We start from the raw sequence: 14262 nt of genomic DNA on the forward strand, positions 1-14262 counted from the left end.
TAAATCAATTGACATGTTTTTATCTTTTCAAAGAACGCATTCAATTTCACAATTCAACTGGGTTAAAAGATTTATTAAAAAATTAGTATAAATTTTTTGTTGTCCAAAGTATATTGAACTGATATCATTTTTATATTAAGAAAAGCTAAAAACTGTTAAATTAAACTCAAAGTAAAATAACTTTTGATAATTGTAAAAATTTAAATGAAAATCTAAATCTATTTGTTCTCATCTTTCTGCGAATGCTTTTCCTTTATAATTAAATAATCCTCCTGTTTATGAACCAAGTCTGGTTGTTTTCAATAGATTTTCCTTTTTATATGCACCAAGCACATTTATATGGTTATGGCCACCTTATTAACACTTTAGCTTAGTTTCCAGTTGGTGCAGATCTCGGATAGTTTAGTATCTGGACGTTGCCTGCTATCCATCCATATAAATTTGATATTCTTCACTCTCAGAAGAATTTTTGTCGTACATGTTCAAAGCTTTTGAAATATTTTTCAACTTTATTTCAAGTGGTAAAAAAGTATATAATTGATATTAAATTGTAAAAACAGAAGCCATACCAAACTCTAAACAACTGAATGAATCTTAACATTTTTATGACCTCTGATATTTTGTGCATTTATACCCATGTTTGCTTTTCATTCAAAAATCTTAGCATTTACCGTACCTAACAAGAACTTTATAATATCTTCGAAAAGGAATAAGCCATTGGCATTTGAAATGCAAGCTGCAAATATCAATGCTACATTCAACTGATATTGTATTTGTTGATATACATGTACATTATGTTTTACCTTCCCTTATTTCAAAATATGATGTGTGTTGTGTTTATAAATATGCGGAAACAGTTGAGGAACCTCCTCTAAGATTTAACGTAGTTAATGTTGATATTTAGAAGCACAATTTGAAACATTATGTCGTTTAAACATGACTAAAAAATAAAAGTACTTTCGTTATGGTAACTTTCAAATAAGGGTTCCGGCCAACTGTGATATCTTATGGAATATTTATAAGTATCATTAGTTATAGGGGGAAAAATAAATTTGAATTAGTGTGGTACCCAACACCTTCACTAAAATTAATTGCGCTCGTTTAATTTTCATAAAATTTTGACAAAGTATTTAAATTGACCCTTTGACAAAAAAATATAAAAAAATAAAAAATTGAACCAACCGTTTGACAATAAAAGAAAATATAAATATAAACTGATAAGCACCATACTGGTGGATTGTTGACAATGATGTATTACGTATAATTACATTTCTTCAAATGTTCGTTTAGTTTAAAGACAAAATAATACTGACATTTGTGTGATAAAACCAGGCAGGCTAGGTGGTTAGATCGTTTACACGACTTATTGCTTTAAATGTTTTTCTATAAAATAATAAAACTATTTAGCTTTGAACATTTTACGACAATTATTCTATGGAGCATGCTTTGTGGTGATTGTAATTTCATATTTTTTTCCTTAAGTGGGACACAACAAACTTATAAGATATAAAAGTTAAATACTTTTGTTGTCGGGTTAAAGTGAAATGAGGTTTAATGCCATCATACATTATATATAAAGTATTTCATTTGATCATGATACTTCATTACTGTTTGTTAAATACTTGTTAGTATATCACAAATGCAAGTTATATATCATTTGTACTAATATACACTTTTGTGTTGTATGTTGCATGTTTACAAATTTCTCTTATATATTTTTTTACAGTTTATACATAAAAATAAATTTCACTTTAAACGTTTTGTTATACAGTCAACCCTGTTTTAAAGGACCACTTACGGGAGAGGGTAAAAGTGGTCTTTTAAGATGGGTGGTATTTCAATACAGATTTAATTTATATGAAATGTACTAAAGAGGGATCTGAAGTTGGTGGGCTTTTAACACAATTTTTGGCTTAATATAGGTGGTCTCTTTAGCAGGTTTGACTGTATAGCCTTTTCCAACTATTATTTATATGTTGTGTCTCACGTTATTTGTATTTCATTAATATGGTATATTATATTACTCATGATTCTGTGTGTATCAATATTATTATCATTCGAATCTTATAGTAACATTGAAATATCATTTCGACTTTGTTGTATGATACATCAAAACAGAACGTTGAATCATGCACTCATTTCAACAATAAATAGTTGCATCACAAGAAAAGGTGCGAGAGAATACATAAATGATAAACAGCATACATTAAAGAACAGATAAACGTAGTCTACGAAGAAACAAATAAAACAATAATAATGTCAATCTTAGTAATTCGTCCATTTTTTAGACAAAATATGACCATTTGAACAGGAATATATTTACTTAGTGCTGTTTGTTCTAACAAAGGTTAGTCAGTCAAATCAAATAACCATTAACTCTTTTAAGTATTTTGTATCATACTGAAAATAGGAGTATATGCGCTAATGAGTAAGCAATACAACACAAATAAAAAAATGCAAGTTATAACTCTAGAAAATTCAAAATCCCTCACCGGATATAAATAATATATTACCGAATACAAATAATGTATCAGTACAGTAAATTATTATTTTATCAGATTGTTGCAGATGCTTCATCGGTTTATTATAGTACATACATTCAACCAATTCCAATACCGATACAAGGTGCATAATATTTATTTGATACAAATACTCAACTCAATTTTCAATAAGAATATCATTGCTACCATGTGCATATCTGTCTCTTCATTCATATTTTTTATACATTTTTCAGTTTTGGCCACTGGGAAAGATGTATGATTTGGTTACTAATCAAGCGTTTGATATTGGAATCATGATTGTGATTATGTTAAACATGCTTACAATGACACTAGAACATCACAACATGACTGAAACGTTTTCGACCGTTTTACAATATATAAATATGTCATTCATCATCGTGTTTACCGTAGAATGTGTGCTCAAACTTTTAGCTCTTCGCTGGTTTTACTTCAAGGTTCCTTGGAATGTGTTTGATTTTGTTGTAGTTGTTTTATCCATATTAGGTGAGTACTTTAAAAAAAAAAAAAAATTGAGAATGGAAACGGGGAATGTACCAAAGAGACAACAACCCGACCATAGAGCAGACAACAGCATTTTCATTTACATCATATCCACTGCTTCTTTCACTTTACGGTTTTACGGACGTATGATAGTAGTTAGCAAAGGTACCCGGATTATCAAATGATTCATTGCTTGACATCAGCCTATGTATTTACTGTTGTTTTGTTTTCTAGAATTAAGACACCTAAATTCAGAAGCTATTTAATGTGTGTTTGTATATTTAATTCATTCAGTTTGAATATACTATCAAAAGATAAAAAGAAAAAAAAACACTCCAAGGAAAATTCAAAACGAATAGTCCCTAATCAAATGGCAAAATCCAAAAAGTCCAAACACATCGAACGAATAAAAAAACAACAGACATTTCCTTATGTACAGATATATGGAGAACACCTTGGTATATAGCTAGCTAAACCGATCACTTGTATGATAGTCTTTTATAATTCAATTACATTGACAACAATGTATGAGCAATCAAAGACAAATCAGTGAAAATGACAACAGTTTAGGTACAGCAGTCAACAGTATGTTATAATCTTAATCACTACAAAAAGGAACAAAAGTTACAAAAAAATGGCATACAGACACTCTATAAACAAACCGCATAATAAAAATTGAAAGATAAAAATACAAAGAAAAAAACAAAGCACATTTATACAATGACGGAAGGTATGACTCCCTTTCAAACATCAAGTTCATGTATGTATTATTTCGCAATCATAGGTTTGAACGTAGTTTTCAATTTAGACTCGTTTATATTATTTCTTTAAATATATACACTAAATCATAAGACAAGTTTGCAAGTATTTTTTCAATGCTTGTATAGTTTTTTCAAAATAATTTTAATGTGTAATTTGAAAGCGATAAATTTAATGTGTATACGGACATGACATTGATATGTGTGCAGTTCCTGCAACTTCCTGAAGACAAGCATCAGCACACAAAAATGGTATTGATAAGTTAGCAGCAAGGTTGCAATCGTATTTGCATAAATATGGCTGCCGCAAAAATACTGCAAGATTCATTTGCATGGTAATATAGTTGCTGCTAGTTTTCTTTTTTAAAAGTTTGAATTGAAAAACAACTTTAACTAAGATAAATGAACTTGTATTTGAAAAACAAAATCTGATATACATGTACTTTTAATTTGCCAAAACAATCTATAAAACATGCACTTTAGAGCTTTCTTAACACGTATAAAATACCCCAGAGTGAACAGGGAACATCGAAACTGAGAATATTAATAAAGTTAAAGGTATCCCTGGTATGAAATAAATCCTGGGAAAATAAAATTATTATGTGAATAAACTTTTCTTTTTGCAGTAAATATATTGTATATACTTGTTGAATCTTATAATTACTCTTTTTTAATAGGTGTTGCAATCAAGGATGCTATGGAGGCTTTACTTGTACCACCGACTTTACTTCGTGTAGTAAGAGTCTTCCGCGTTGGTAGAGTTTTACGATTAGTTAAATCTGCCAAGGGTATTCGAACATTATTGTTTTCATTAGCCGTTTCTTTACCTGCACTTTTCAATATCGGCTTATTGCTATTTTTAGTGATGTTTATTTATGCAACGTTTGGAATGAGCTTTTTTATGAATGTAAAACATACTGCAGGCCTAGATGATACATTTAACTTTGAAACATTCGGGCGTAGTATCATTATGCTTTTTCAAATGTGTACATCTGCAGGATGGAGCGATACCCTAGCAGGTTTAATAAATGAAAATGTAGGGAATAAAACTGATGATTGTAATCCTAATGCTGACCCACCAAACTGTGGTTCTTACGGTATTGCTGTTGCTTATTTAGTATCTTATCTAATTATTAGCTTTTTAGTGGTTGTTAACATGTATATTGCCGTCATATTGGAAAACTTTAGTCAGGCAACTGAGGACGTACAACACGGATTAACACCTGACGATTTTGATATGTATTATGAAAAATGGGAGCATTATGATCCGAATGCAACTCAATTTATTGATTTGGATAAATTATCGGATTTCGTTGACTATTTGGAGGAACCTCTACGACTTCCTAAACCAAACCATTTCATGTTAGTTAAACTTGATATTCCAATTTGTGATGATGATAAAATGTATTGTAGAGATATATTAGACGCATTGACTAAAAACTTCTTAGGTTCGGAAAACTTAGATAATACAGACATGGGAGTTAATCCGTTGCAACAAGATAAAGCTAAAGTGGAATATAATGTTGCCAGTTCAACCATGAAAAGACAAGTAATGAATTATGCAGCAAGGGTCATTCAAAGAAGATGGCGGAAATATCAACACGTAAGAGGGGATTTACCGCCTCCACCACCATCCTACAACGAGGCGACTCAAAATGTTTCTCAGGAAGAACAAAAGGATGAACAAGCAGAAAATGATATAGAAATAGTTATATCACCATCAGAAAACAGAACAGTAGAATTAGGACCTGACAGTGATGTAGTTGCGTGATCAGAAATGTATTCCTTTTTTACAAGCCCGTTAACTTGTACAGTTATAATTCAAACTTGTGTCAATATGAAATATAACAGGAATGCTGGAATTCTTTTTCGTCATGCGGTGATTGTGTTTTATGCAGTGTAGATAGATAATTTACCAAAATACGTGAAATGATTGTCAGAGCAATTAATTGGCATAAATTATACTCATACACTGAACGTCTTTCCATTAGCCTGGTACTGGGATGCAATTTATTAATTATTATGTACATAATTTTTTTTCAAATATTATCTCTTATTTGCAACTAAATAACGTTAAATCTTAACATTCTCAGAACTGATTTCTGTTACTGCACCAAAAGTAAGTCAACATATATACAAGTCCCATTTCCCTTAAAATCCTATTTATAAAAATAACAGATGTATTCTAACAAAAAATACATGTTGTTCGTGGTGATATAAAAAAAAGTGAAAATACTATATACAGTGCAGCCAATAAATAATTTTACTGCTTTGTTAATTGGAACTGATATCTTTTTATTGATTTAGAAATACAGAGAGAGCGAAACCTCTATATCATACATTTACTCCAAAACTTTTTGAATTAAGATAATAAAATATAAACATAGACAACTCTACATCTGAGACCAAACGACATAGAAATAAGCTTGTTTTATTTGTGAAGCGATTTAACTAAGAAATCCGCAGAATTGTGGAGTCCCAAATTAATTTTCATTATCTGGGAAAATGCATATTTTTAATAACATGACTTCTTTTTGTATTTCACTTTTAAAAGCTTTGAGCAATAAGCGGAGTTTGATTTGTGACCTTCAATTTTTTTTGTTTGTTTATAGAAACCAGTTCTGTGAAATTCTATAGTAACATTAGTTGCAACTTAAGGTGGTACCTAACACTTGAACTAAAATTAATTTGGCTCGTTTAATTTTCTTAAAATTTTGACGAAGAATTTACTTTGACCTTTTGACAAAAATATAAAAATTTCAAAAAATTTGAACCAACCGTTTAATCAGAAAAATTACACTGGTTATATAGTAGTTTGACAAAAACTTATTTTGGTCATTGAGAAGCTTAATATTCCCTTAAAAACACAACGTCATTAAAACGTTCTGCTGATTTTACAGAGTTATCTCCCTGTAGTGTTAGGTACCACCTTAAATGCTTATTGACGTTTCAATATTCATCGAATGTATGTCATGTTTCAAATAATTCTTACTTAGATGTGTCTTATGTTATAAAATGTTAGTTTTTTAGCAAATAGATACTTTTTCTTGTTACATTAGATAAGGATTTTTTTAGCTTATATTATTTCATAACTAATGGAATTGTTGTTTGACTGAAATCAATATATAAATGAATATTGTCGTTTTTTCAATTTTTTTTTTATATTGTTCGCCGTTTTGAAAATAAAACCATTCAGCTTGAAACGGTCAGAATTCTTTCGAAGCCATCGTTAAAAGTACGTGCTGTATGCCAATCTCTCAACTTGACAAGATATCGTTTAACCGTGACTGCTTTTTTGTATGAATTTTCTTGCAAGTGTTAAGGTTGTACATAACAATGATATTAATATTAACAGTAGGTGACAAAAATGCTCAGGTACAGATGCTCAAATTATGTTTCAACTACTAACGTCTTAAAAAATCAAAGTAACATGATACGCCGATAGTTACAATGAGAAGGGACTAACAAAAACCTTTTTTTTTCTTCTTCAAAATGATTATATTGGTTCAATAAAAATACTTACAAAATGGTTTCAAATTACACTATATCAATTCAATATTGATTTCTTGTTCAGAATATGTCTATAAAATACTCATCAACAATACCAGATGTTTGATTTGTTTTACTTACGCCCATTTCGTCTCCAATATTGTGGAAATTGAGGTTTTGTTAAATATGTAATCGCCCGTTTACGTACCTTTAACCTGAAATATAAATAATTGTCAGTCTGAAATTTTGTTTTTAGTAAAAATGTACCAAATAGTTATCAAAAGTACCAGGATTATAATTTTATACGCCAGACGCGCGTTTCGTCTACATAAGACTCATCAGCCAAACAGCGTTGTAGATTAATTGCAAAAATATTTATCTATTCCGATCGTCTGTTTAGAAATTATTGGATGCGCTTGCAAGAAAATTTGTCCAATGTGAACTGCAAGTTCGTGATACTCGTACAAAATTAATATTTAAATGAATTGTACTTATGTACTCATAAAATGTTTCTTATTTTTAATTCTTAACTTTTAATATTTATATATCTATATATCTATATTAAAAATCTATAAAACAAAAATGTTTCTTTCTATTTTCCGTCCATGATTTATGGTATTAATTTAGTTTTTAAAAAAAATTAATAAAGAGGCATGTTTACCAAATTATGTCGTAAGTAATAGTATTATCGATAGATTAGGTGTTTAGAATTTCACGTGTCACGATTTCTAGAAATGAAAATACAAATTTAAAGAAAAACGATTTCTTCGTATTTATGCAATGACTAAATGATAACATACAAGTTTATATTAATAATGATAATATAAAAGTGTACATCGATTCGATAGATAATAAAGCCAGTACATAACAAGAAACCAAACAGAACACTAAATTCATTATTTTAAACAGCAGATTTTCGTTACAAACCTCACTTTCATTTAGAATTTAACCTTAGTGCTTGCCATAATTTGCCAGTTTTATTTTACTCTGATCTTCCAATGTAAATAATTTCCACATTTTGATTTTGAATGTTTGTATTTTCTCTGTTAGACCATGAATTAAAAATTCTAATCCAATGCTTAAACAAAATTTGAAGGCTTAATGTTTTCTATCAAGATTCAGTAGGATTTGGTTTGTTCGTATTTTTATGACTTGTAAGTCTTGAATTAATAAGTTGTTTCTATCATTTAAAATGTATTTGAATTGAATTTTGGAGTTCTTCTTGTTATTAAACAGTCATAATATATTATATAATTTTCAAAGATGTGTTACGAAAGAATGTGATTTTCTTCAGTTGTTATTTTCTAACTGTGATAATTTGTTATATATTTATTTAACCACAACTTTTGGGGTAAGCGCTATAATACAATTTGTTCTTATCCTTTTATTTTAGAGAATTCCACTTTTGAATGTTCCTGTCATTTTGTGTATCATTTATAGATATTGTTAGTGAAATTTATTGATACGATGATGCCTAATTTTTTTTAATTACGTTTTGAACCAGCAGAGAAACATCTTTGTTGTTAAAAATTATAATGAAAGAGTAGGAAAAAAAGGTCTACAAATAGAGCTCTGATTATATAATTTCGTTGGAATTTATGACATTTGAGGATTTTGTAGATAGAATGTTAAAAATTGGGAGTGAAAAGTGAAAATTGGACAAAACTTCCACATGTGTCACTGGGGGTCAATTGCCACTTTTCTAGCACACTGTCTGTGGTTTCGTCTACCATGTTGTTTTTTATTATTATTTTAACTGAATTGAACCGTGTTATTTCTTTCGCTTTGCTACAAAAATTGAGCTTTTGATTTATTATAAGGTATGGCATCACAGTCTTTTAACCATATAAACTTGTGTAAACTGTATGAATATATGTATTTATTTTTTTTTTGCCCAATAATTCTTTTAAATGTGTTATAAATATAGCCCCTACAAGTTGGTGTGATATTTCCTCAATTGTTGGACAAGCTTTATTTAACAACCGCCTTCATACATATTTCATGAAAAGGTTGCGAGAAGCGCAAGATTAATAGTCCAGCAAAAATAAAATATAGACTTATGGGTGTATTAAAACGAGGCAAAAGTTCAAACAAATATTTTGATAAGGTTACATAATGTTTTTATCGAAATCCGAATACATTTTGAAAAAATATCCATTAAAGGGCGACTATCGTATATGCAAATTTTCATTTTACTTTGTAAATACTAATGAAAATACTGCTCAATAAGCACAGTAGATTATATAGTATTATTAGCACTTTTTATGAATGTGAGAACTTGTATGTCTGAAAATGGACGAATAAATGGTAGAACCGGTTTACCCAATAAAAAGTTATGTACGAAGCAAAAAAGCGATGCATGTACATGTTAACATGACCAAAAATATTACTGAAAAGTTCCTATGCAAAAGGGAAATATATATGATATATATAACTGTTAAAATCTTGAAATATTCATACCACCAAGATAAAACCTTAAGCATTTCAAATACAGATACGTTTAATTGAATTTTTTTTTCATAATAGACTTAACTGCAAAGAGTTGTTGCTATTAGTATTTTGCATTGTATCAACAATCTCCATACTCCAACCATCAATTGTCATTGTAAAATATGACAAATGCTAATGAATAACAATATTACATATGTGTTACAACTTTACAAATAATACAATTCTAATATTCCCAATGAAACACCATTTGCCATAAACTTTATTATGTAACCTATGTTAAATGTTGCAGAGAAATTAAATTTCTTGTATTTGTACGTGTTGAACTGTGGTTTTTCATCCAATGCACATTTTTTCTATTTTTATTATATATAATCGTCACTTATGAAAATATTGTTTATGGGCCAGTTGAAACTACTTATTTCGAAATCGTTTTGGTAATAATGATATTTTTATCTTTGGCCCACTTAGCTTTATTCAAAATTAACGAGAATAACGGTTATTTCTATGAGGATAAATATGTACCAAACTTTTTATGAAATATTAAATATGAATTTACATGTATATTTTTCATTAGAAAAGAAGTAAAATTTGTGTTCATTGTATTTAACAAGAATTACAGATAAGAACTTTCAACTGGCCTCTAATGTATAAATCATTGTGAAAATATGTTAAAATAAACCAATAACGTGTTGTCATTGTGACATGCTTTCTTATCTACACCAATGCATTTTGTATGTGTACAAGTATCTGACATTCTTCTTTTTTATATATATAATTAATAATAAATGCTCAAAAATGGTATGGAAAGATTGAAGCTTTCAATGTGATGAAAAGATGTGGAATTTTATGCACATTTAAACAATTTGTCAAATTGTCATTTATGCTTTTGTCATTTTCACATTGTTCATTTCTTCTGTAAATAAATTTATTACACAATAAAAATGATTTTAACCAACATGATATACTTACTACTAAAGATACATGATGTTAATAGAGTTCCTGAGCTATGTCGTCAATAGATTGAGAATGAAAACAAGAAGTGTGTTAAAGAGACAACAAAACTGTCGTCGGACTAGAAAATTATATATATCGTTCATTTAAAAAAAAGAGACAGTACTTATCGTCTTTTGAAGTTAAAGATGCAATTTTAACAATGAGTGGAACATCAAAAACACGATTATAATAAACATATAAAGAGAACTCGAACTTTAAAAAAAGACATTCAAAACAGGCCGTGCGGTGTTCAACATTGAGAAATGATAAATTGGGAACCAGTTTGAACGATAAAAAAGTAAAACTGAACTCTGGCAATTTCGAACCGGAGAGTTCATATTCAAATGGCAAAATCAAAAGCTATAACACATCAAACGGATGGATTACAACTCATATATCGACTTGATACAGGCATTTTCTTATGTAGAAAATGGTTGGTTCATCCTAGTATAATAGCTAACTAAACCTTTCACTTGTATGACAGTTGCATCAAATTCCATTATATTGACAACGATGTGTGAAAAAACCCAGACATAATAGGTATAAATGTCAAAAATAGGAATACAGTTGTCAACATTTTTGTTATAATCTTAATCACTATAACAAACAAATATGTAACAAAGAAGCACAAAAAGGCATATAGACAAAAGCACATTAATAAAAAAAAAAAAAAAAAAAAAACAAGAATACAAAAATTTACAATAGCACAATAACGGGATTTATAAGTACAGAGCCATGTCATATGTATCAAAGAAAAACAAAAAGGCATATAGACACAGCACATTAGGAAAAATGAAAGACAAGAGTACAAAAAGTATCATAGAACAATAGCACAGTGACGGGATGCATAAGTACAGAGCCACGTCATATAGATTAAAGAAATTCAAAAGTCATAGAAAAAGCACATAAGTAAAAATTAGAAAAGAATGCAAAAAGTATCATAGAACAATAACACATGACGGGATGTATAAGTACAGAGTTCCGTCAAATGGATATCACCAAAAACATACTAAACAGTAAAACTAATATTCATCAAGAAAATTTAAAGAATATGCATGTGATGTCATTAAAGCTAAACTAATAGTTTATTCGGTTGTCCTTGATGAAAATGACATCTTAAGTAATATTGATAGACGGATGCCTAGTGATGACTTCAGACTTACATGACATGTTAGCACATATAGGGGACGACGAATGCCAAGTGACGCCCCTTACACATTATATGTGATCCTAATTACTGATGTGCCTTATGATTACCTTAAGTTTGAGGATCCTTTATAAGATAGTTTCCTTGTGTGTTGCCCTTTAACCCTGGAACAGCTGGTGGCAAATCATACTCATCATAAACATGTACATGTATATACAACATTGGACCAAATGCTAGTCTCTCGGCTAGTCCTTAAGATGAAGAACCCCAATTACTGACCATATAAAAACCAGAACCAGCCAAATGACTAAACATAACGCAATTACTTCGACAAATTGATAAGGCTGTTGATAACAAAGGCTTGTTAAAGTTTCACTTTTATTATAATATAAGTTTGCCCTTTGGGAGTAAGTATCTCAGCTGGGAAAACTTTGCTCCATGTCCTGTCGACGACACTTGTATAGTGGGTAGCCAAGCCCCAGCGGACATGGACACTCCGCCAATCAACTGGAACGCAGGGTTCTAAAAAGGGGATGAAGCGATGCTTCGTCTCGTAGCAGGGTGCTACAAAAAGGGTTTGAATTAACGGTGGAGAGATGAAAAATAGTTTATTGCTTGGGGATAAGAAGAGAAATTAACCAGTGGTGAATTTCGTAATGGTCATTTATTAATAAAACACCACTGGGTTGCTGAGAACTGTTCCCACATTCAGTGAAATATTGAAGGTGGTAGATTGGGGATGGTGGGTGAAATTGAAAACTTATTCCTTTAGAGTAAACGTCCTTTGTATTCAACAGCCAAATCAAAAGTGAAAAGCTGGCAGCCTGCAATTGTAACATGAGAACCAAATCCCTGATATCAGACTGACCAAATAAGGCACGACCTTTGATCTTACAATGGAATCAACTGTCCCATTTCATTGAAGAAACCATTCCATCTGAATAAACAACACTTATACTCTGCATAAGTTTCAATAAAAAAAAAACGACAAATATTGCATGTAAAAACCACTGAATTAGAGTCGTGTGACTTTGGGAAGGAACAAAATAAAATGTGGCAGAATTAAACATGTTTAAAGCACTTTCCCCTTTTTCCCGCTTTACCTGGGACAACAGCTCAAATTAAAAAAAAAGCAGTAGCAAATAGCTTAAATAACCAGATTGACGCAAGCACAAACTGAATTTACCAAACTCTTACAACTAAAGGGTCCAAAATCAAAAGTAACACTAGTAGCCAAAATCAAAAATGTCTTAGGGTTCCGCGGAACCCAGTGTCTCGCCTACTTTTGATGTAAATCGCAGGCGCAACAAAAATGAGGAAAAAGATCAATAAAAATATTCCTTTTGATACAATCTTTTGATTGTAAGAAGCTACTGTCCAAGTTTGGTAATAATCCAGCATAGTTTATGAATCTAATAAATGATTTAAAAACTTTAACTGTAGACTTTTAATACACGTATGTAAGGTTAACTGAAAGAAAATGTAAGTCCATTTAAAAGTAAAAATCCGAAAAAGTAGATTATTTTTTTCTTCAAAATTTACTTCTGGATACTATCTTATGATCATAAATAAGCTTCTGTCCAATTTTGGTACAAACCCAGAATAGTTTAAGAAAGTTATTAAAATTTTAAAAACTTGAACCACAGAGTGAATATTTGTGGACGCCGCCGACGACGACGCCGACGATGGAATGTAGGATCGCTTAGTCTCGCTTTTTCGACTAAAGTCGAAGGCTCGACAAAAATAACACTAGTAGCCAAAATTAAAAGTAACACCGGTAGCCAAAATACTGATAACATAATGCAGACATATCTATAACAATAGTAAAATTTTGGTTAACATCCTGTAGCAACATAACGTAAATCAAAGAACGAAACTGCGGAGTAAATTGAGAAACGAACTAGCTATTAGACGGCAAAATCTTTATCAACAGATAATGGATAAATCGAGTTATTTTCACAGACTTATAAACAGGAATCGCAGCATCGAACAAACCTCTACAAATCAGTTGATTATGTTTACGATGTTTTGCAGCATGTGTTTCAAGTAGAATTTATATGACAAAAGCTATCTTAAACTTTGAAAATACCAGTCAGCAACTATAGGAACAACCTGGTACCATAGAGGCACAAAAATAACAGAGACAGAAGTTATTAAAAGGCAAATTGGTGAGCTCAATACTATGAAAAGGGATGATGAATAAGGAATATCTGCAGCGCATTTTAAAAGTATTTAACATCATTCTACTGAATAGAGAAGTAGTAGGTTGTTGATAACTTAAATGTTGCAAAACACCTACTCTAGTACAAATATTTTATTGTCCCCGCAGAAGTGTATATCACATTATAAAAACTGCTTCATAAATAACCATTTTCTCTTAAAATGTCCTGTATCAATTCAGGAATATGGCAGTTGTTATCTA

General features: G+C 30.3%; 1 protein-coding gene across 5 annotated transcripts in view; it reads left to right on the top strand.

Annotated features, from left to right (window-relative positions):
• Positions 1–10655, top strand: part of LOC134711964 (sodium channel protein para-like) — a 97299-nt gene extending 86644 nt beyond the window's left edge. For all 5 annotated transcript variants that reach the window (XM_063573024.1, XM_063573022.1, XM_063573021.1 and 2 more), the window contains 2 exons: positions 2735–3005; positions 4438–10655. In XM_063573024.1, the coding sequence (XP_063429094.1) occupies positions 2735–3005; positions 4438–5531 (1365 nt within the window). In that variant the 3' untranslated portion in view covers positions 5532–10655. The remainder of the gene's footprint in view (positions 1–2734; positions 3006–4437) is intronic.
• The last annotated feature ends 3607 nt before the right edge of the window (positions 10656–14262 follow it).

This window comes from Mytilus trossulus, chromosome 3 (genome assembly GCF_036588685.1).
Source record: "Mytilus trossulus isolate FHL-02 chromosome 3, PNRI_Mtr1.1.1.hap1, whole genome shotgun sequence".
NCBI lineage: Eukaryota > Metazoa > Mollusca > Bivalvia > Mytilida > Mytilidae > Mytilus > Mytilus trossulus.